The 24,625-nt window shown below is 35.9% G+C and overlaps 1 protein-coding gene and 1 long non-coding RNA gene across 2 annotated transcripts; one reads left to right on the top strand and one right to left on the bottom strand.

Moving 5' to 3' along the window:
* Positions 1-3,948: 3,948 nt before the first annotated feature.
* On the bottom strand, positions 3,949-14,388 carry LOC123669751 (polycomb group protein Psc-like). Its single transcript, XM_045603342.1, has 8 exons — positions 14,346-14,388; positions 10,836-14,248; positions 9,852-10,033; positions 8,586-8,766; positions 8,065-8,231; positions 6,953-7,242; positions 5,696-6,014; positions 3,949-4,168 (listed from the first exon to the last, which is right to left on the bottom strand). Exons 2-8 carry the CDS (start codon positions 14,172-14,174, stop codon positions 3,949-3,951), a joined length of 4,698 nt encoding a protein of 1,565 aa, XP_045459298.1. The 5' UTR covers positions 14,175-14,248; positions 14,346-14,388.
* A 6,046-nt stretch (positions 14,389-20,434) lies between these two features.
* On the top strand, positions 20,435-22,777 carry LOC123669379. The gene is made up of 3 exons (XR_006745744.1): positions 20,435-20,591; positions 20,680-20,748; positions 22,704-22,777. It is a non-coding gene; the product is annotated as an uncharacterized LOC123669379 (long non-coding RNA).
* Positions 22,778-24,625: the final 1,848 nt, after the last annotated feature.

The following is a 24,625-nucleotide window of genomic DNA, read 5'->3' as shown; positions in this document are numbered from 1 at the left end:
TTGACATAAAAAAGTCAAAAACAAAAAAAGTCACAAAAACAATTATTATCAATAGTCCATTCAGTCTTATTTAAACTTAAAAACCAATTAATTAGCTAGATAACATAGATTACAATTAACAAGTAGGTATAACTAACTGACATGATAGCATCCAACAGTACAAAATTTTTTATTTTAACATCGAATTCTACTACATAATTAATTGAGAAGAAACAGGTCCTACTGGCCTATTCTACCTCCTGCTGTCATTGTATCACGGTCTTATACACAGGTTGGGCAACTACAGTGGTGGGAGTACGTCGGCTAAATGGTTTACAGAGACATGACCGCATAGTGTGCTGTGCAACGAAGACAGAATAGAATTTTGTCTTTTTTTTCTATCACACGTAACGCATTTATGTTTTAAAATATAACCAATTACAATGAAACGTCACTCAATACAACCAATTACAATGAAGCGTCACTCAACCGGCGTGGACAGTGCACACGTCGATAACAGTGACGTACAGCGGCGTTGACGTGAACGAAAAGTTATGATATTATCGTACTAATATATCACCATTGAAATTTGGCTTAGTTTCCTGAGCTGTGTATAAGACCGTGCGTTGTATGTCATCCCTCAAGTAGGCGTTATCTACAACTGGTGAAACAGACCTTAAGTTTATTCATCATGCATGTAAAACAACCAACTAATTACAATTCAGTATAAAAATACAAGAAACGATCATCATATATATATTAGGTAGCTTAAAACATACTATTCAATTGTTAGTCAAAATTTTTAAAATACATAATTATTGCAATAACAAATACTGGAATGTGATAGTGTACATGGTCGTTGAACCATTCAATAGACTTTTAAATGTGGTTTTCTAAAAACCGCTCATATAAATTATGTAACCCATTGTTTCAATAACTGTGTTTGCTGGCAAACGAAGAAAACCGACTTCAATTACATCAATAAGTAATATATAATAAATAGTCAAGAAATACGCATTTTCAAATATTACTCCAAAAGTTGTAATCAGATCTCGATTAAATGTGATCACATGATAAACATCGGCTGTTGATTAAATTAAAAATCATCAAAATCGGTACACCCAGTAAAAAATTATGCGGATTTTCGAGGGTTTCCCTCGATTTCTCTGGATCCCATCATCAGATCTTGGTTTCCCTATCATGGTACCACACATAGGATATCTCCTTTCCAACGAAAAAGAATTATCAAAATCGATTCATAAACGACGAAGTTATTATCTCCGAACATACCTAATAAAAAAAAAAAAATATATATATATATATATATATATATATATATATATATATATATATATATATATATATATATATGGTCGGATTGAGTAACCTGCTCCTTTTTTGAAGTCGGTTAAAAAGGAAGAGGAGTGAGAGGAAATTTAAGAAGTAAGCTATCCTTAGAACGAAGACTGCGTTCATGGGAATCACTGAGAAATTTAAATCATTACTTTAGATAAGCAGGTGCAACAGTTTACCCTATCATATTATTTTAGTATCCTATACTTTTTAGTAACATTTCAATAAATAGAAAGTAGTGTACTGGATTAATAACCTAGAGCTTTCAAACTAACATTTTATGAAATAAATTCACCGCTCTTGTGGCTAATAGAGATTGCATTTAGCATTAAGATCACCATAATAATAAAGTATTAAAAAATAAGTAAACAATATCAAATCAGTAGAATTTTCATTAATTCATTAATTGAATTCTTGAAAATTCCACATTATTATCTACTTGGTTAATGGAGCAGATGTAGTTTTCATAGTCATGATAAGTTTTACGTTACACAAATGGAGACAGAGTCCTGGCAAACACAGTGTTGGGACGTACTCTTGCCCACTGGACCGAGGACCGAGGATCGAGGATTGCGGAAAACCGGGATGTTTGGCGCGAACTTGGGGAGGCCTATATCCAGCAGTGGACTGCAATAAGCTGAACTGTACTGTTACAAATTTAATTGAAAGAGTGCCAATTACAGTGCAACAAAACATTGCTTTTGAAGTTTTAAAACGCAATTTTAGATGCGGGAAAATGTATCGCTACCGTGCTATTTACTGCCCGCATGTTTTTTTTTTTTTGGTAAAAACATTTTAGTACTTTATATTAATATAAGCGTTTTTTTTATATCAAAGTAAATAGCTACATAATAAAAGAATAACAATCAACATTCCACTACGAACAGATATGATGTTACTATTACATTCTTGTATATATAAATTCTTGTAATTATATTTTATCTTAGAAATTTAATCTATTTTAAAATGAATAAAAATTATTCATTCCGAATTCCTTGCGAAATTACTCGTCTCAGTTTTAAATTTTTTGACATTGATGACTAATAAAATGTCATATTAAGTATTTACCTAATTAAATAATTCAATCTCAAATTTGTCTCTTGACATACATGTTAAAGTTAAAACAGGTGCCTATATATTTCATTTGTGGCTAACCTAAGAAGCCGATTATAGAAACTAATAAAAGTAATATTAGAAGCAACAAGCTTACCTAGTACTCTACAATAAACACAAAAAAATCGGATGGAAAAAGAAAGAATAGTAAGATAACGATATAATACTACAATAAATATTAGGACATTAAAAAACTATACTTATGCTAGAATTACAAAAAATTCTTATTAGTAAACATAGTACCTAAATGTTTGTCTTTGACCTAGTAGTACAAGATGATCGTATTTTATTGAGGCTATCTAGACTTTATACGGTAAATCATAAAGCATACCTTTTAAGATTACTTTGGCTAGGCAAAAATTATTTATTCTAATTTTTGGTAATTATTAAAAATACTAAGAATGAGTGGTCACTTAAAGAAAGATGTTTCGTGTCTTTACTTTGTTCGAAACATTTTATATGCTTCAGTATGGCTTCAGTATAGTTATAGTACAAATCTTCTGGTTAGTAAAAGAATTATTAATAACATAAACTGGGAAAAAATACTTTGTACGTTTCCATGCTTTGACGGTCACCATCAACACTTACTTATTAGGTTTAGGCGACTGGTCGCCTTTGATGTCTGCAAAATGGCCGAATTATCGAGTTTTAAAAGAATATCGCGACAAGTCTCGTATAAGTATTAAAAATTAATATTTTTAGTTGAGATATTTTTGCACATGAACACATTCGACGATGTCAATATGTAAAAGAATCTTTTCGTGCTATTATAATTCTATTCATGTTAATTTGTCGTTGGGCAAAGCAAAACAGCTCAGTTAAACAAATAAGCTCTCGAACTCTCGACTTAATTCCGCAGAGTCTAAATATATGAAAATAAGATGAGTATTCGATAACTAATATAAGTCTCGTCAAATACAAAAATTTCACTAAGCACGGAAGGCATGTTATACGCTAAAATCACTTTTACGCTCTTCAACATTAACATACATAGTAACTACGTAAGCGTGAATATGTCAATTTTTCAATTAAACAAATTAAATGTTACTCTAATTTTACTCCCCCAAATTAAATTAAAATTTTCAATTTACGGCATTTATACATATACTGTTACACATTTCGAAGATACATAGATATATTTTATAACTTCACGCACACATAAAGTTTTTGAAAAAAAAATAATAAAAAAAGCGCCAAGGTGAGTCAAAGGGATTCAAAAAATCAATAATTTCATTTCAAACGCATTCGTTAACTAACGACGACAATCGTGACGAGGTGGCGTCGCGACCGTGACGCGAACGCGTCGGGTCCGCATCGGGGTAGCGACGGGATCGCGTCGGTGCCGTCGGGAGGGTAAGGAGCAAGGCGGGCGGCGTCGGGGAGGATAGAGGCCAGCCGCAGACGATCACGTAACGCAGTCCCTAGTTACCCCTCATTCCACAGAAGGCGTGACGAGGTCGAGTAGGAATCGCGTCGAGATCACGCCAAGTTCGCGTCGAAAGATTAGGGAGCAAGGCAGTGGGTGTCGGCGAGGATGGAGGCCAGCAGCGGGCGGTCGCGCAGCGCAGCGGCCAGCTCGGCCTCGTCCCACTGCAGGCGCACGCGGCGCGCGCGCGCCCCGCCCGCGCCCGCCACGCGCAGCGCGCCGCGCGCCTCCAGCAGCGCGCACGCGCCCGCCAGCTCGCCCAGCTCCAGGGCCGCCATGTTGCGCGCCGCCGCCACCCTGCACCGCAATACCGTATATTGAACTAGCTGACCTGGCAAACTTCGTATCGCCTTATTTCTTTTCTTAAATATAATAATTACATATATCAAAACAAAATATACCCTATCTTTCAAGTTGGATCAAACTGCACACGGTGTGCAAATTTGATTAAAATCGGTTAAGTAGTTTAAGAGTTCATCGCGGACAAACATTGTGACACGAGATTTATATATATTAAGATAGACTTTAAAAAAATATATAACTAAGTTGGCAAACAAACGTACGGCTCACCTCATTGTAAGCGATTACCGTAGCTTATAGACGTTTTCAACACCAAAGCAAACATCAGGCATACAAACAGGTTGCTGACCCTATCCCCGATTCCCCCAGGAACTCTGGTTACTTTACTCACCGAAAGGTTCAGAACACCCCAGTCGGGCTGGTCCATATTTTGAGCAGATAATTTCCTACTGTGCCCTACCTCAGTTAATTCATTGGTTCATTTGGAAAGCGCCGAGTACGAGTTTAACTCGTTGACCGATCGGAATGTACGTATTACGATCAATAGGTCGAACAAAACACAAAAATGCTCATCGTTATGTCGTAGGACGCGTTAGCGCTACGGTCACAGCAGGCTAATAGCCGTTACTTTAGCGTTTGTGCTTGTGTATTATGTGTGTGAGTCCGAACTCCCGTATAAGAGGAATTCTTAGTGCAGGACGTTGAGTGTGAGGTGTTTATTTTAAAGATTTGTAGTAGACTAATAAATCAAACGTATAGTATAATAAAGCAACTAAATAAAGATGTAATAGAAAAAAAAAAAACTAAAGTTGATATTTGAATAACATTATTTTGGGTCGGATACGGTTATGAATATTAAGGAATTGTCAAACTACAAAATAAAGAAAGTTTAATATTAAAACCAGAATACGACAAAACAAATTCGTACGTCACTTTGTTCTTCATATACCAGCGGACGCGGAGCTTCTAAGGATACTTATTTTGTCTAAATATGAGTTATTCTGGGAGATATGAAGGAACAGATGAAAATACATACATAGAATGCTAAAATTATAACCCTACTGTTGACTTTGCTGTAGTCGAGTAAAAATGTAAATAAATATGATTTTTAATTTTAAAATTTATAATTCAGTAAGACTAGAAGACATGTAAATAATTACTATATTACTGCTTGTGCATTGGTTTGAACTGGCAAACGTAAAAGTATAGCATAAAATGTATTTTTCAAACTCTGCTCCTATTCAAAATTATCCGAAGTTTCATATCGGATAAGCCTGATGCTCACTGTAGAACAGCCTTAAGATTACTCGTTATGTTTTATGCTACGTTAACTTATAATGACTCGTTTAACATTTACGCTTAAGCTTTGCTCTATGAGTATAAAGAGTAAAACAAACTATTTAACGCAAGAAATACTATGAAATCAAAATTGGGATACGAAAAGGGTTATTTATTTTAACGATACAATTCAGAAATATCGCGCGTTCCGAATTCGACTTAAAAGAAAGATTTTGTCAAACTAACCTTTTATAAACGTCATGGAGTTTTCCCATTACGATTTCTTTATTTTTTCCTTTGGTCAACATCAGCATTAGACTACACAAAATCAATTTCTGATGTATGGGAAGACCGTCGTCAACTTCGTTTTCGAGCTTTCTCGCACCACCGTATACGTCATTCAGAACTTCGAGTACTTGTTTCAATTCAACCGTCACCGATGAATCTTTCATCATTTCGTCGACAGATTGATTTTCACCAAATTTAGTGCGTCTCGCAAGATCGATGACTCGCCTTCCAATATCTAACGCTCTTCTCATATCACCAGACACAGCGGCAATTTTAGCTAAAAAAAATAGAGTTAATTTTACACTTACAAAATCATTAGAAGTAGAGGTGAAGATAAAAAAAAAATTCACGAAACAATTTAATTAACAATTTTTTGAAGATTGAAATGTCTGTTTTTATTGTTGGTACCATTATTTCAAAGGAATATTATTTTGGATCGAATGCCAAATTTAATCCAGACTTGAGCATCGGTTAACTTCAGGTTGACGTAAAAGTTGTATCTCGATATAAAGATGACACACATTATGTGCAGGAAGCCATCTAGGAAGACTAGGATGAACATACATATGAACTAAATTAGCCTATAAACGTCCAGTTGATAGACAAAGACCGTGACTCTTATGCACACATGAGAAGCCTTTGAGGTTAATCTGCATCTCTGCTCAGCTATAGGTTAGTAGAAATGCAATCGTATACCCTAACAATTCTCTCAATTTCATCATAATAATCCAAACAATGTGACTCAACATAATTTAGCCTTTAACTGTAACACTGGTCATAGGTCTCTTTTCCATATAGAAGTATTGGTTAATCCACTACGTCACTCCACTCTGTGTTGGTAAATATTCCTACTATGAATAACCATTGTTATCCGGTGTCTTAAGATAACAACGGGAATCGACACGGAGAACAGGGCGAGGTGGGTAGTGCGCGTGATCGTCGTCTAAATCCTGACTTTTTCTTCTACTACAAAAAATGTGACATAACATAACATAACAATACACTTTATTGTACACCAAAACAGAAATAATACATATTATGAACTTAAACAGAGTATCATTAGGCACAAAGGGCGGCCTTATCGCTAAAAAGCGGTCTCTTCCAGGCAACCTAGGGGCAGAGGAGATGGAATTGTGTCAGTGTAGGTGTACAAATTGAGACATAAACGTACATATGTATGTAGCGCAGCATCATGGTACATAACAGAGATGGTACCTGCGAGCATCTGCAGCGCGACCGGCGAGAAGACGCCGGCGTTGTCGTCGGCGGCCAGCACGCGGCTGAAGATGTCGACGATCTGCTGCTTGGAGTAGGGCGCGAAGTGCAGCGCGGCGGGGCGCAGGCCGCGCGCCTGCAGGCGCGGCAGGGCGCGCTCCGTGAGGTCCAGCGCGTTGGCCACGCCCACCAGCACCAGCCGCGCCGCGCGCGCCGCCCACTCGAACACGCGGTACAGCACCGTCTGCCGCGCGCTGCCCAGCTGGTCGATCTCGTCCAGCACGAGCAGGCTGCCGGTTCGAATACTTCGCTTACTACATATGTATACCTTAACTTCAAATAATTAAATAGTTAATAATTGGGTTGTCTGTAACTATCTTAAAATATATTTAATGTGCATCACGTAGTTCTGGTGTACAATAAATTATTAATATTAAGTTAAATTAGCAAGTTGAAGTGGCAGTAGGCTGGTCATCTCTGTCGCAGGGCCGATGGCCGTTGGAGCAGATGGGTTCTGGAGTGGAGACCGCATCTTTGCAAAAGCAGTGTAGGACGTCCTCTAGCCCGTTGGATCGACGATTTACGTAGGATTGCCGGTGTGGCCTGGATGAGGATTGCGGAAAACCGAGATGTCGGGCGCAAACTTGGGGAGACCTATGTCCAGGACTGTAATAGGCTGAAGTGACTGACTGACTGACATAAAATAAATAGCAACCATAATATTATGCTCTGGCTCTTTCTGAACACAATGTATAGTTCAAGTTTAATCTACTAAAAACTAATCAAAGGAATATATAATTTCTAACGAGATATAAATAAAAAATATCAAAATCATGGACCTGAAAGAAACGAAGGGACATTAACGGCCAAGTATACAAGTAAGCACTTTAATGTAATGCTCATAAAAAAGCTCAATTACTTAAAATAGCCCAAAGAACCGATGTCACTAGGAAACGTGTTTAAAGGACCATCGCGGAAAACTGCTTATTTGTAAGCCATAAGAACCTCGTGTTGGGGAAGTTTAGAGTTAAAAAATTATGTCCACATAATGATAATGATATAAATGAGTTAGAAAACAATTAATTATAAATTTAGTAATCAACATAGCTTACATCATTTTATGCTTTTTGAATAAATAATTTTCGATCGTATTCAGGCAAACTTTTTCACTCTTGCCTGATGTTGGCAGCTGCAACTCTTTGCATATTCTGCTATAAATACTTGCAGCTGATTTCACCATAGTACAGTTAATAAATACTTTCTTATAACCATCTCTTATCTGAAATAAAAATTACTTCATGTAAAAATAATATATATTTTTAATTTATTTATGTCACTAGGTCGGCAAACAAGCGTACGGCTCACGGGATGGTAAGCGATTACCGTAGCTTATAGACACGCCTGCAACACCAGAAGCATCGCAAGCGTATTGCTGATCCTATCCCTAGGAGCTCTGCTCACCTTACTCACCAACAGTTATACAATACTGCTTGAAAACAGTATTATTTAGCTGGTCGAGGTGCTCCATATTTCGTGGAAATTTACTGCTTTGCTCTACCTCAGTTAAAACAATAAAATCATTTTGGTTCATTTCTATCGTATATACTTGTTGTATTGCTGTAAAGTTGTTTACCTTTGGAACTTGTAATATGTAAGATAAACTCGCCGTCTTTCCTGTACCAGGTTGACCGGAGATATATAAAGACCCTGATTGCTCCTTATCAAGATGTTCCAAGAGAAAATTTTGTATAAATTCTATCTCCTCTTCTCGGCTTACAAGTGGCTCTAATGGTGTTTTTGATGCATAAACATTACTGTAAATTTTAGTTAATTATGTTTTGGTTGAAACACAGTTTCTTAATGACTAATATAAAAAAAATGAAAGAACAATATTGGAAAAAAAGTAAATTTCGATTAATGTATATAAGTAGGAGATCTGAACTAGCGACGAACTTCACCCATCTGCTGAATGGTTGAAAATATTTTATATTTATTTTTTAACCGACTTCAAAAAAGGAGGAGGTTACTCAATTCGACCGTTATTACGATACGTTATTTTATAAAAAAAAAAATCCAGCTGCGTTAGTATGCTTTTATAAGTATACTAGCGGACCCGGCAGACGTTGTCCTGCCTGGAAAACAGCTACAAAATTTGATTGCTTACATAGCGATAGCAGCACCACCTACCGGGTCCAATTGAAATAAAAACTACCCTATCTCCCAAGTTGGACCAAATTACAGATTCGTACGATTTATTTTTGTGTTACCCACACATTAGGGAATTCTAACCAATTTTTAATATATATAGGACTCACTATAGATGGCGCCACGGTCGCTTAGAACCGAATATAAAATCATCATATCAAAAATTTTGATCTAACGGGTACATCGTTCCATAGCTTAATTGGCTAAAGCACCAACACGGTCAGTCAGAAATGCAGGTTCCATTCCCGCTGGACTGGTCGATTTTTGATATGATGAATTAAAAATTGTTTAAAATTACAGATGCTTACAAAATTTGATAAAAATTGGTTACGTAGTTTCGGAGTTTATCTGGAACATACATCGTGACACGAAATTTTTATATATACACATAGATTTAATATTAATCTTAGGCACCAACCTTTCATTAGTGACAGCAGAATCATCACTTAAAGTTGTTAAGTTATCCTTAGCTTTTCTAACTTTTTTTGTTAAAATTTTATCTGAAAAAAAATTACCATTTAACAGGGAAATCTTTAAAAATCGAAGAAAAATAAAAAAAAAATTGATTATGATTATGATTTCCGTTTAAAACTAATATAAAGAAATAAATCATATTTACAAATCAATAAATATGTCTTTATTTGTAAAATGATGTCAATTGGTTTTGGTAATACTAAATTTGTTTTGTATTAACTTATCGTATTTACCTTCTTCAGATATTACATCATTGTCCTTTCTTTTCAGGTCTCTTTTTAAAGTTGTTCTTTTGACAATATTTAAAGTATCTCTGTTTTCATTATTTGTTTTTTCCTTAGCTTCATTGTAATTAGTCCTTTTTCGAGACTTAAAAGAAATTGTTGATTGAAGAGAAGCCATCTATAATAAAAAACAAAAGATAAGTCTATAAAAAAAAATAAAAAAAAAAATTCAATTGATATATTACCTTAAAGAAGCATTAAATATGAATTTTTATAGGTTTTCTTGAAATTAAAACAGAATATTCAAAATATATTTTATTAGTAAGTAATCATCACATGTAAATGATAAAAATCATTTTATAGCTTTTAAAACAAAATACAAACTTAAAGGGTTTAATACATGAAAATTTATCGTTAGTTAATGTTACACTTAAAAAAAGGTGTGGAAAAAGTACATTCCATTTCAATACATGTTAATTATAGTCAAGTATTTACATACATAATTAAATTTCATTATTTTTAATATACACACAAAATTGTAATGTCAAGTGATAAAAAAATATATCCTACACCTTAATTAGTTAACATATTATGTACATCTAGAAAATTATCAAAATACAAAAGTAATGATACTAACAAAAAAAGGACTGTATTAGGAGTATCTTGTTTATTTACAACTTCAGACCTTAATTATAGCAACCTTAATTATATAAACATTAAATTTTACCCAAACAAATTAAAATTAGATAATTATTAGTACTAAGATAGCTGAAATAAATCTACCAACTGGTACATATTATTCTATGTATGATTTTGACTATTAACAAACATGAAACTAATGAAACGATTCACTAATCATATATATGTTCGCTGGCTGATTTTAAGTTATTACTAGTGAAAGTGACTGATATGAAAATTGATTTTAAAATAATTGTAACCTAAATGTTCATAAAAAATATACACAAATATAATACACATTATTGTTCATTCTGGGTTTGGTGAGCCATATTGGAGATATTTTTAAATAAATCATATTGTCTTTGTGCATTGAGCCAAGCACTTTGCATTTCTATTTGATGTCTTAGTATTGCTTGCTGCACAGGCGAAATCAATTGTGGTTTTGATAGAAAATCTGCTGGATTATTCAAAGCTGGATTTGTGTTCATGGTAGGAGTTATTGGTTGTCTAATACCCGTCACTTTACTTCCAGGCATCATAGGTTTTACTGGTTTAATTCCCGTTTTAGATGGTCCAGGCGAAGCTTTCGGTGATTCAATTTTTGAAGAATTAGCATTTGATAGTTGAGTACTTGTTATTTGATTTGATTGATTTATATTATGTTCTGAGGATAAACTGCTTGCTTGTTTATCTTCAGCTATCACTAACTTAGGAGACGAACTTGGAGACCTTGTCTGAGATCTTGGTGATGGTTGAGCATTACTCGAGGAGTTGTTTGAGTAACTAGAAGCTGGAACATTTGGATTAGAGTTAGGTGCATGTTTGACTGGATTTCTTTGAGTTGATTCATGTCTAGGAGAATTCATTTGCGGCCCACTAGTATTTAGTTTGTCAAGTTTCATCTGATTAATGCTACTGGTGGATGGAACTCTTAAAGTTTGAGCACCAGTAGTTACAGTTCTATTAGACATATTTGTAAAAACATTAGCCTGGGACATAGCAAGTGGCAGCATTTTGGGATGCATATTTTGTTTATTTGCTAGGTTAGCTATTGATTGCATTTTCTCAAAGGCCTTTTTAGTCTGTTGTGGTCCAAGTTGACTTTGTAAATTATGTGGAGTAGACAAATCTAGAGCTGTGCTTGTTTTATTTTCTGCTGGGGGCATATTTGGTGGCGTTTTATTCACAGAATTCAGTTTGTTTGCAGCACTAAACGACTTGGGAGTTGCTGGAACTAACTTAGGAACTTGGGCTTTACTTTTAGGTACCTTAGGTTTCTTATCAGACTGAAATGATTGTAATTGTTGCTCAAAGGTTTGTTGAAATGTTATAGGTGTTGCAGAATATGTTCCACTTTGTTTACCCAATTTTGTGTCTGCAATTGGTTTCAAATTTGGTATAGGGCCCTTAGCAGATGTTTCAGAAGTTTTATTGGGTAATTTTGTTTGTGTTGTATTGCTTTCAGTTTTATTTTGAAGAGCACTACTTTTCTCAGGAATATTTTCAACTTTATTACCCTTTTTTTGGTCATTATCAGGTAACTTAAGTATTTCAATATAATTATGAACTGGGGGACTGGGTACTTTATGTGTGCTTGTGCTACCAGCACTTGTGAGATTTTTGTTAACAATATTTTTCTTTGGATCATTACTAACTGTATCTGAAAGGTTTCGTGGATCTAATTTCTGATCAGTTAGAGTAATAGAAAGGGAAGAAGGTATATTAATTTTACATGAATCAAATAATGATTTTAATGGATCTCCAGAAGGTTGCGCCGTATTCGGAGTTGGAAGCGATGTTTTCACTTGAGATAATATTTTGCTTCTATCTATTGTAGGATCACAATTATTTGCCAAAAGATCCATTCTTAATTTTCCGGAAGGTGGTTGTTTATTTTGATTAGTTGGTACTGGTATGCTTGGCTTTAAATCAGGCATTTTCTTTGTTATCGCTTTTGGTGTCTCAACTTGTTTTAAGGTTGGCGTAGCAGTCTCAGGCTTAGGTATTTGTAATTTCAAAGGAGACACAGTTTTTGGAACTAAAGGAGAGGGTTGAGATACAACTGAAGATTCTGTGGGTTTTCTTTTAGGTGATGAAACAGAGTGAGGCGCAGCTACAGTTCTTTTTTGTCCAGGACTGTCTGACTGCTGCTGTTGTTTTACCATTGAAGTTTGCTGTTGTTTATTATCCTTGACAGGTATTTGAGGAGTTGTTTGAGTATTACCACTTGCCCCACTAACTTTTGACGTCTCTTCAACAGTTTTAGCTGAGTTTGTAGGGTTAGAAACAACTTTTTGAGAATTTTCTTTTACATTCACAGTTTTTATTGTACCTACATTAGTTGTTTGACTTAATGGTACCTTAGGAATCTCTATTTTAATTTTTTTCATTTCTGGTAAAGTTTTAGGTATTTCATATTTCCTTTTTAAGCATTCTTCAATTTTTGAACTTTGGCTAGAGCCTTTAATACCACTACTGTCTTTTGGAGATGTTGTGACATCACTGTTACTTGCTTTTACAGGCGATGATTTTGAAGTTGTAGGATTATTTGCTTTTAATTCAAATGAATTTAAAAATTGTGATTTTTCAACCTCATCATCCTTTTTCTTAATATCTGACATGTTTTCTTGACTTACTGATACATCTTTTACATCTTTAGCACTCTGCACTGCTGAATCACTTTTCTTTTGATTATCACATGTTTTCTTAACATTTGTTTCATCAGGCATTGGGCTATCAGTGCCAGAAGATGCTTCAGAAGCCTGGTCATTGAGGTTTGGAGTTGGGCTACTAGCATTTGTATCCTCAGTACAAGTAGGACTTGATTTTCTGTCAGGAAAATGTGATCCTCCCTTTCTATTAATATCAAATAATCTGTTCCTTATTGCCACATAATCAATAATTTGATAAAAGAATCTCATAGGTTCATTCCTTTTCCAGTTGTATATGTAAGCAATATCCATTAATGTATAATAATCAGGTAAAGGAACTCTTTTGTACAGTATGTCAATAGCAAATTGGGTACTGTCAATATCAAACTTCATACTAAGAAACTTTTTAAGATGACTTATATTGACCACAGCTGGGCATTGCAAATATCTTCTTGTGGTTAATGCTGTAGGCTGTGCTTCGTTACTGTCAGATGATTTGCTAGAAATACTGTCTGCGTCAGTTGCATCTGCATATTCCAATGAGAATGAAATAACATCTTCAGGACTAAAAATTATTCGTTCAGTGTCTTCGCCTCTTTGTTCAGGCGTAGCAGATGCTGCTGGGCCTGGTCTAGACGCATAAAATTGTTGACGTCTTTCCATTTCTTTTTGAAACAAACCAGGTACAAGTTTGTAAACTATGTCTTGCAGGGCTTTGTCTAACTTAATATTGGGTTTTGCTGAATTAATCATCATCTCACAGACTGGACAATAACTTTTAACTTGAAGATGTTTTATTATACAACTTCGACAAAATGAATGTAAACATTCCACTATGGTAGTCGCGTCTATGTAGTAACCCCGACATAGCGGACATGTTATATGTTCATTTACTTCACCTAACAGAGTTCGTTGAGGCACAACTGCTGTGTTATTCTGTTCAGCCATTTTAACAACTTTTTTATCCGATTGTTTGTTTGAAGTAACCATTTTTGCAGATTATACCATGAGTCACGTACTTGCAAACCGCGACTTAGATAACAATATTACAACTTCAATCTTATCTGTTGATAATATAAAAACATTATAACTTGACTTTGTGTAGATTTACAGATTTTAAATTATTTTATTTCGTATTTCTATGTAGTTATAAATCAATACCGAATACATTTACACTTGAACATTGTCGACATAGCACATAAATGACGTTTGCAATGTTGGTATTCCTGTCATCCACATAAGTAAAGATTCGAAACTTTGGATTTACTTAACATTTTTAAACCAATTTAAGAAAACAAAAACCTTGTACACACAAAAATAGCTATAACCATGACTTTTCTTACCTTTTAGTATTTGTATTGATAAAGCGTTTCACTATTCGGCATTGAATACAAATCGTTTTTGGCGCGAAGATTCCGTGCTTATTTTGACAGTGGATGTTTGACATAAGTTTTTTTACTACCTACCTTTTTCTTTCAATAGGGAAGAGACCATGGAGCATAGAGAAATCTCTCTATGCTCCATGGAAGAGACCATGATATTTCACAAAAGTTCATGAAGTTGGAACCCAAAATTATAAATTTATAATTTATGATAATTTAGTTTTATTTAATCGTCTGCGCGTTAAAATTTATGGAAAAAGGATCAATAACATTTGTTTGCGCGTGTCCTCATTTTTAAGAAAAATCAAAATCAAAATTGGGTGCTACAACGTCAGCACCCAAAAATGAATCCACTTTTGGCTTAAAAATGGCAGTATTTAATACTTTTATTTGTACATAGCGACTGCGCATGACACGCGTAGATGGCACTCGAAAGAATTAATGAGCTATAATAACTCAATAATTAATTATTAATATTTTAATATTTTTTATCGGGAAATATTCAGAGCGTTCCACTACGCGAATCCATATTGAATTAACGTTTTACTCCAATCCATGCGCGGGCATTTAGTGAAACACACCCAATAAGTCAAGCCACACTGCCACAGATTTTCTTTACTGGCCCCGTGACCTAACTTTTCATTTTATAACTAAACTAGCATATCGCGCCGGCTTCGCACGGGTATTTAAGAAAAATTTCAAAATATATTTTGTTTCCTAATTTTTTTGAAAATGTAATATAGCCTTTGTCATACGCGGACAGTGCAGCTTCCCAACAGTGAGAGAATTTTTCTAATATATAGCATGAGCAGGTAGTCAAGCGATACGGAGCAGAGGGGATGGACTCGCCTTAGGCATCTCAAAGAAAGAACGCTGGCTTGCCGAGATTTAAATGTTTCGCTGCTAATTACTTCTAACGACGATATCTCAAAAACTATTCATCTGATTGATATATTGTAAAGGGCAATTTTGATCTGCATTAAATGCCTAAGCTAACTAACATTTATTTGGATAAGGATTAATACTGAACTAAAGAAAATAGCTTTGAAAATATTCTTCTCTATATAAACTATAAATGTCCAAAAATTCATACTCCTCCGTCCGCGTAATTTTCGTAAAAAGGGGTACAAAGTTTTGGCTTCACGTATTAATATATAGATAGTAAAACCTTTTTTTTTGTAGATGAACTTTAAGCAATGGATAGTTGATTCTAATATGAAGTTTACTAATATTTATTGTGGTGAGCCAGGATCTTTAATGATGCTCGAGTTTTACGAAGATCACCTTTATATGAAGAATCTCACAAAATATTTTTCAACAAGTAAACATTCCTATCGCTATAGTATACACAAAAAATTTCGATCAATTCCAACTTAAAGAAAAAACACTTATTAATTTATTTTCATGTATCACTTTTTTGTAATGTTTCTTTGTGGTGTACAATAAAGAGTATTTATTATTTATTATTATTATAATTTTCTGCTACTGAGTTGGTATCGATTGTATGTACCTTTATGTACCGTTGTTCTGCGTGACATTGGCGAAATCATTTGTGCTCATTTGGCAATATTGAAAACCTTTAACCTAAAAAAGAAGAAGTAGTAAGAAAAAGTATTAGGTATCGTTGCACGCATCACGCAAAAGCAGTACTTTTGAATGTTCTTGAATGTGCTTGAATGCGAAGCGTTGCTGCAGTTGAAACATTCAACGTTGAGCATTATGCCGTATAATACGCTTTAGTGCTATAATTGGAAAATCAGGAGTATTAATAACCTATTGTTCTAAAGAGCAAATTAACACTTTAGTGCACGAAGTATATAGATACAAAGAGTAAATAAGAAGGAAAATAATGTTGAACGAATAGTCTCAATTTAGGGGACAAAATTAAATTACTATAATAATCTTTTTTTTTTTTTTTTTATAAATAAACTTATGTCCACAGGCTTAAAGTGCCCATGCTTTTGTTATTCCGATTTTTAGTTTTATTACTGATCGTTTACTTGTTACACTACTGCAGCTTACATTAAGAGACCTAATTATTCTATCTTAGTATCCCTAATGCAGACGTGAGTCCACCGACCAAAATTATGCTAAACTTAATTGATATCTTACATGCAAAAAGACATAGAATTATATTGCGCCTTACTTTAATTATTGTTGTCACTATTATAATAATTATTATTATCTATGTTTATATATACACTTACTTGCTATCTATAATATATGTACACTTATTGTCTAGCTAACGTATATGTACACTTATGGCCTACTTGGCCTACTTACAATATACACTTAACCTATGTTATTATTAGTATTTTTTTTTTTTTTTTTTTTTTTACTTACTCCTAAGTTTTTTCCTTACATTAAATTACAATTTATTCCTACAAATAAGGTGTGCTACAATTTTAACATTTCGAGCACACCCTCAATGATGGCGGCATCTCTGTGGTGAATCGCCATCCTGAGGCTGTGCTCGAGGATGTCTTTTTCAGAAGTTTCCGCTGCCTTCGCCACAAAGCGACCAATTGCGTCGTCACGATCGTCGGTGTAATAGACACAGGTGTTGGTATGCCTAGTCACCGCGACTACAGCGTGCGAGACGCTGTCGTGAATCTTGAGCCTCCTTGTCTTCGTCTGGAGGACAACGACGTCCTCATAGGTCTGGCCCTGCGCCTCATGGATGGTTAAGACGCGCGATCCCTCACCGGACCCGTATCCCTGGTCAGTCAGCAATCTCTTCTCCTCTTGCGTAAAGACCAGGTACAAGGTCCGGTCCCTTCCTACAGGGATGCGCGCGCCCGTGAGGCTCTCCACTCGCAAAGATCGGATCTTTGTGCTTAAGCTGTACACGGTCTTGTAAACCTCACTGATGGCAAAGGCGACGTCTTTGGGGTTACGATGCGTGCATGACAACTCACATGAGATGGTTGTTAACAGGGTTGGTCTGTGGTATCGCATTTCGAACAGGTTGTCCCTGTCGATGTACGGCAGCTGATTTATATCTCCAATGAGGACTACCTTCTCTGCTCCCGATAGTCGGGCGGCCATTACTATGGCTCCGAAATGGTTCATGAGGGCTTCGTCCACCGTTAGGCGTTTGATTTTTGAGCCCTCACGGAAACCATTTACCAGCACGGATGCCATAGTGCGCACCTTTTGCTTGGCCTTGTTGCCATAGCGGTGCGCCAGTTTTTCCTTTAGGTCTTTGGCCGCCTCGACTGTGGTCGTAATTACGACCTCCGTGTCCTCATCGAAGTCCCTGACTATGCGAGTTGTCTTACCGCATCCCGGTACACCGTTTATCCACTCCAGCGATGGTAGCCCCCAGGTCACGGACGGTAAACCGGCTTCCCGGTCGCCCGAGATGGTTTTCGCCATCCGCAGCATCCGGTCCCCCAGCATTACTTTCGTGCATCTGGCCACTACCACCACCGGGTCCCCTTCAGGTGTGTCGAAGGTTTGAGACTCCTCGTCACTCCCCTCAGACTCGACCGCGCTCACGAAACCTGCTGTGATGTTATATGCAGCCATATACCTACCCGACATCTTGTCCTTGAGTATTTGTCGGGTTTTGCTGTTGTATATGGCTGCTTCGGCTTCCTCGAGTTCCACCTCCAGTAGCCTTTGGCTGTGTGGCTACGGCACTAAAGAATTTAGCCACCCCCTCTCTTCCCGTGGGTGTCGTAAGAGGCGACTAAGGGATAACAAGGTTCCACAACCACCTTGGAACTTAAGAAGCCGACCGATGGCGGGATAACCATCCAACTGCTGGCTTTGAAATATACAGGCCGAAGACGGGCAGCAGCGTCTTCGGTGTGACAAAGCCAGTACTGCGGTCACCAACCCGCCTGCCCAGCGTGGTGACTATGGGCAAAACACATGAGTTCACGTTATTTTTGGCGCGAACTTGTGGAGGCCTATGTCCAGCAGTGGACTGTATAGGTTGTAATGATGAGCCTTTGGTGATCGTACTGGTAGGGCTGCATGATCTTTTTGCAGGTGGCCAGGCTTACCTCGCGGTTTGCCTTTATTATGGCCAGGAACTCGATTAGGGCGTTCTCCGCATGTTGAAACGGTGTGGACGCAGGTCGAAGTCTTGGTGGTTCTACTTGTCCCATATCGGCCCTAGTTCGAGCGGCGAGTGACGCCTCCGGGTGCCTCGGACTGTCGTCTTTGGTGAACCCGCTCAGCGCCCCGGATAGTCGCTCTCCCTGTCCAGCCTTTTTGGGAGAGGGGTGATGCGGGAGCTTACCTTGTTTCGGGGAGATGGTTGCCTGGATAAAGGTCGCCAATGACATCGAGCTCGGCTTAGACTCAGGTGCGGCCCTTGCTTTGCGTTGTTCAACCTTCTGGCTCTCAATCTTTTGTTGTAGGCGCTCCGAGCCACTAGGTGCGGGTTCGCTGACAGTCGGCAATGCAGGGGATGAAGGTGTTTTGGATTTCGGTCTTAAGTAACCAAGATCCTCCCCCCTGTCTTCGTAAACAATGACCTCACTGTTCTTAGAGGCCATTAGGCAACCGTACCTATCCGATACGTTGCCTCTATCATAACCGACTCTCATCGAATCGACACTGATTTTTCCGGGGATTCCCCCGGGGATCTCGCCCAAGCGCTGTAGCCACAAGCTGGACTGCGCGAAGGCGGACGTCTCTCCGCATTCGAAAAGTGCGATCTCTTTGTTTTTCAACCGCAATAAACGATAGGTCGGGTCGCCCTCCTGCTCTTGCGCTAGCGCTGTGATTTTTGTGCGCTTTATGCTTGTCTTTTGGGTGCTACCGTTTATCAGTAAAGCGAGCCCCGGCGAAATCGCCAGCTGATTGCGTTCTTCAGAGCGACAGAAGCTTATCCCCATCCTCTCCGTTTCGCTGTCCATGAATAGAGCCACGCATCTGGTCCTAATACCAACTTCTCCACTTCCGTTCACTTCACTGGGCGAGGATTGTGTCATCCTGCTCTGAGTCGGTTGCGGAGGTGCGTTTTGGTTGGCTCTATTCCTGAACAGGTTCTGCAGTGAGGAAGACATGGTCCTAGTACTATAATAATCTATGGAAGACAATATTATATGTGTATGCCTTTTTGCTCATTAGGGACCTCCTATCAAACAAGTTTCCAAATAAAAGTGGGGGGGAAGAGCCTTTTCAAGCACGATGGTATGACAGTGGGAGGAAGTAGCTTTGTAGTATCACAACGCTAATCTTATGAGCAGAGTCTTCAGAAGTCATCAAGGGAAAACACTTTGACTTTGGCATTGGCATTATGGGAGTCCAATTATGAAAGTTTTTTAGTTTTTTCATAATGTTCCGGGAGCTCAGTGACAAATTTTTATGACCAATTTCTTCCCAATCAAAACTTCGTAAAATGCATTAGGGATTTACATTATAAATATTCGTTACCGTCAGCTGCAAACCTGCCACTCCATGGCGGGTGGGGTGGGCAGTGGTAGGCGGCAGCCTACCACGCATGGAGAAAAAAAAGTCAAGTCAGCTGACCATAACATGGTGGATTATCAATAATATTTTGATCCTTTTTTTCATAAATTTTAACGCGCAAACGATTAAGTAAAACTAAATTATCATACATTATAAATTCATAATTCTGGGTGCCAACTTCATGAATCTGTCAGCTGACTATTTGAACATGAAAAAAAATTTATATTTTCAATGATTTCTTCTCAACTAAAAATTTACCTTGTGATAGTTTATATGTTATTCATAAAGGAAAATTAATGTCAGCTGGCTGTATCTCAGTGATAAGTTTGTCTGCTAGTACCTTGAAAGTTAAAGATGTAATGTAATGTAACAAAATGTTTATAAAGATACCAATCAGCTACTATATACTGGTAACATTAAATAACTGTAAATTTTATGGTAACATTCTCATTCCAAATATCCTGTCTTTTCGTTTAGATTGAGCACGGGAGAACTACTCTTCCTTAATCGTAATATTTCTTTTCAATCCGCCGAGCTGTGAAGCCCATTAAAAGTGCACCAGTAAAACTTACCGCTTACGAATATGAGAGCAAAGGTATTTTCAGTGATAAATACGTGAAGAAGTGATTGTAATCCTCGTGTTGAAACCGCATTCTATTAATTTATTTGTTTATCTTTTTCAGTGGCGTAAGAAGCGTATGCGAAGGCTAAAGCGTAAACGTAGGAAGATGCGTGCGAGGTCTAAATAAAAGGTATGTACTTCTGTCTTAATAAATTATTCCTTAATTATAATTGTTCCTCACGTCATGTTTTCAAATTTCTATTAAGATGGTAGTGTAAAAGTAATCTACGATTACATACTTTTTTGTGTTAACCGGGTAACTCAACTTAAGAACCATTATTTTGACCATGCTTTTTGTTCCACTATGTTAGTGTGTTCCAGCATACACCATTATTATACGAGTATGGTGTATCTATAACCTTTAAGCCACATCATAGATCTCCATGTGACAAGTTTAAATGCACTTAAACACTATGTGATATTAAATATCTATATATTTTAAGCAAAGTACATTGTTTCTATTTCTCTTTTATTAAATAATTTGGTAAGGCTTTAGATTATGAACTGTCGAATTATTTAAGCTCAAAATTTGACCGTTTATGGGCATTATTTCGTTACAAAAAAAAAAAAAAAAAACCCTAACCTAACTTTCAAATTAGACGGTTAATTGACATAATTTCTTTACAAAAAATAACCCTAACCTATCTAACTTCAAAATGACGGTTGTTAATCTAAAGCCTAGCCAATAAATTGTATTTAAATCATCATATAGTTAAAATACTCTCGTGAACTGTGCCCCGTGCATTGTATTTAATGAACAACTACATGAAGTTTTGTCTACGTTAAATTTTTATTTTTTATTATTATATATTAATATTTAATTCTGAATAAAATTAATTTTGAAGTCAATTTAAGTAGTTTATTAAATGGTCTGGGCACATAGGTAGTGAGAGGACTTGTCGGTAAATACTTCTTATAAAATTACCACTATTTATTTACATATAAATATTTAATAACTATCTTAGGACATATACTCACGGTTATCTGTTCCTACAGTAAGCAACTAAATGCTTGTGTTATAGGTAACAGCCGGCTGGTAAAGCTAAATACTTTTTTATATAAATATACATAGAAATATAACATATATCTTACATATAAAATTTTCGTGTCACAGTGTTAGTTACAATACTCTTCTGAAATGTCTGGACCGATTTTTATGAAATTTTGTGTGCATAATGGGTAGGTCTGAGAGTTGGCAAATGTCTATTTTTATATTATATTGTCATAGCCCTAAGTTATAGGGGAGGATTAAGGGGGTTACTAACATATACGGCATAACAATGTTTAGGGTGTTAGCTAGTAAAAATACAAATATTACACCTAGACTCACGCGGGAATCAAACCTTCAACCTGCAGAGCAGAAAGCAGGGCTACTAAAAACTGCCAACGAGTTAGTATATTGCTACAAAAAGTTCATAATTTTCTAATACAATTTAAAGTAACGTTTTCTGGTATAATGTGTCAGTATCTTTCAATTGTTTGTTTCAATGCTATGATCATGATGTTTTTAGTAACATTCATCAATAAGTAAAGGATCATTTGATTCTAAAATTATTAGTTTTTTTTTTCTCAATTAAGGTCTGAATAATCTCTCCACATGTATACTACTTCACTTTTACTAGATGTAGTGCTTGGGATTATATAGAAGCCAAATGGTGAAAGAACCATTAAAATTAGTTGTTACTTTTTTTTTGTAATTACATACAAATTTTTCATTAAATGTAAGGCCTTTTAAATATTTTGCCTTATAAAGTATAAACATGATATTGATATCATCATTAATGTGACTATTTATATTTAGTATAGTTATATTTACCAACAAGTTAATCACAATAGTTACACTATGTACTGTTTAGTATTTGACAGTAAATTACATTGTTTTGTTATCCCTCTGAGGCAGTCGTTAACTCATCATGAGATTAATGTAAAGAATTGGAGGGTATATAATTAGTGTGCTTACTCCACCCTTATTTTTTTTTATAAAAAATGAAGGACTATATATAGCAAACATTTTTATTAACCTTTAGAACTCAAATATATTTTTTATCTTGATCATATACTTATTTGCTTACTTTTTTGTTACAGGTACACTTGTGAGTGGTGAAAAATTACATTTTTAAATCCTTACTTGTGTATTCAATAAAAATTTAAAAACCCAATTTCCTTGGTTTTATTTGTTCATGAAGACATAGAATTTTGTAGTTCGATTTTAGGATTAACTGTCTTTAACATAGGTACTGGATAATCTTAATGGAAATTCTATAGAAATTTCGATGTTAATTTTAATTGATCCAGCTACATAATTTTACCTTGGGACAATTCAAATTCAGATTTATCTAAGTTCTGTATTCCTTACGTTACGGACATGTATAGAATTTCCTGATTGCAGCCTTTTGTTTGTATGCACTTGCAAAATGATCAACATGCTATGAACGTTAACGTCTTACTATAAAATCAGGTGAGATGCTAATATAAGAAAATCTCAACAAAAAATCTTATATTTTCTTAATAAATTTTATTTTGTAACAAAGTTGATAGCTTTCGATATTCGTATTTGTGCATATTCAGAATTATTTGTTTTACGAGTTACCAACAGTGTTCCCAACCTCGACCGACGCAGTTAGTGTCAGGGAAGAATTATCGTATTCGTCAAGTTTTTTCTTAAGCCGCCACACCCTAAAGCCTTCTTTTAGTGTTTCACTAGTAGCGGATAACGCTAGTTGACGGATAACTGCTCTTTAAAGCTAAGGTTATTACCTAAACACCAAGGTATTTTAGGGAATTGACACGTTCAAAAATGGACATGCGCAACTATCTTTCAAAAGGCCTTCCCGCCTGTCCAATGCTGAAACAAATATATTTAGTTTTATCTGCGTTAAAGTAAGCACATTACTCTCCAGCCACCCTTTTGCCATATCAAAGCCATTTTGTGCAACAGTAAAGATCTCGACCCAATTATCACATTCAATCACCAAAGAAGTGTCATCTGCTGTTTAGTAAGCACATTTATGTACATGAAGAATAGTGTGGGCCCCAGTATACTCCCTTGAGGAACGCCATGTGTAACTGGGAGTGTGTACTTATATATTGACCCACTTGAACACACTAAGTCGGCTCAGAGAGATATAGCTGTCAAAAAGCTTAAGTTGAATGCCCCTGACACCCAGCGCCTCTAATTTGTTGAGTTATAGGAAGACGAATCTTATCAAATTCCTTGGCCAGATCGAAAAATGCTAATACATTTTTTTCTTATCTAGTTTAAAACATAAATTCCACAAGTTTATTGACTGCTTGTTCAGTAGATTTTCCTTGGTTAAAACCGTATTGGTTTACCGATAAGGTTCTATTGTTTTCAAGATATGTAATAAACTAATCGGATGTTGATGATTTTTTTTAAGAATTTTAAATATCGCTATTAGAATGGAAATCGGCCTATAGTTATTTATACGACTTCTGTCTCCGTTCTTGTAAACTGGAATCACTTCTGGATCGTTTTAGAGAATCGGCAAAAACTCCAACTCCCAAACAATCGTTGAAAATCGTTTGCAGAAGATTATGTACTACACGTACTTAGAACACTTTTATGCTGTATATGGAATCTACTGCTTATATTTACATCCTGGTGTACTATCTGTTTTTAGACTCAAGAATATGTCCAATCTCGTATAATTATGTCTGTCTCCATTAAGACGAAGGAGTTTGGGACATTAGTTACAAGTTAATGGTAGATTCTTATTTCATTTATTCATTTCATCATTTCGTATTATTCAGATACGTAATGGTTTTGTTAGCTACCCACGCCTATAAAATAGTTGTTTGCTTCATGTAACGATTGGTTAGGAGAAGATGAATTATTTAATAGCTCTTTAGGGTGTTGTGAAGTTTTTGATGTGTATGAGGTTTTTCATGACTCCATTTTTATTTTACTATCTTTTCGTGCTTCTATGATTTGGAATTGTTCATAATTTCCTTTTAATCTTCGCAATAAATTGTTACAGAAATTTCTG

This window comes from Melitaea cinxia, chromosome 3 (genome assembly GCF_905220565.1).
Source record: "Melitaea cinxia chromosome 3, ilMelCinx1.1, whole genome shotgun sequence".
Taxonomy (NCBI): Eukaryota; Metazoa; Arthropoda; class Insecta; order Lepidoptera; family Nymphalidae; genus Melitaea; species Melitaea cinxia.
This window is presented reverse-complemented; position numbering and strand designations above follow the sequence as displayed.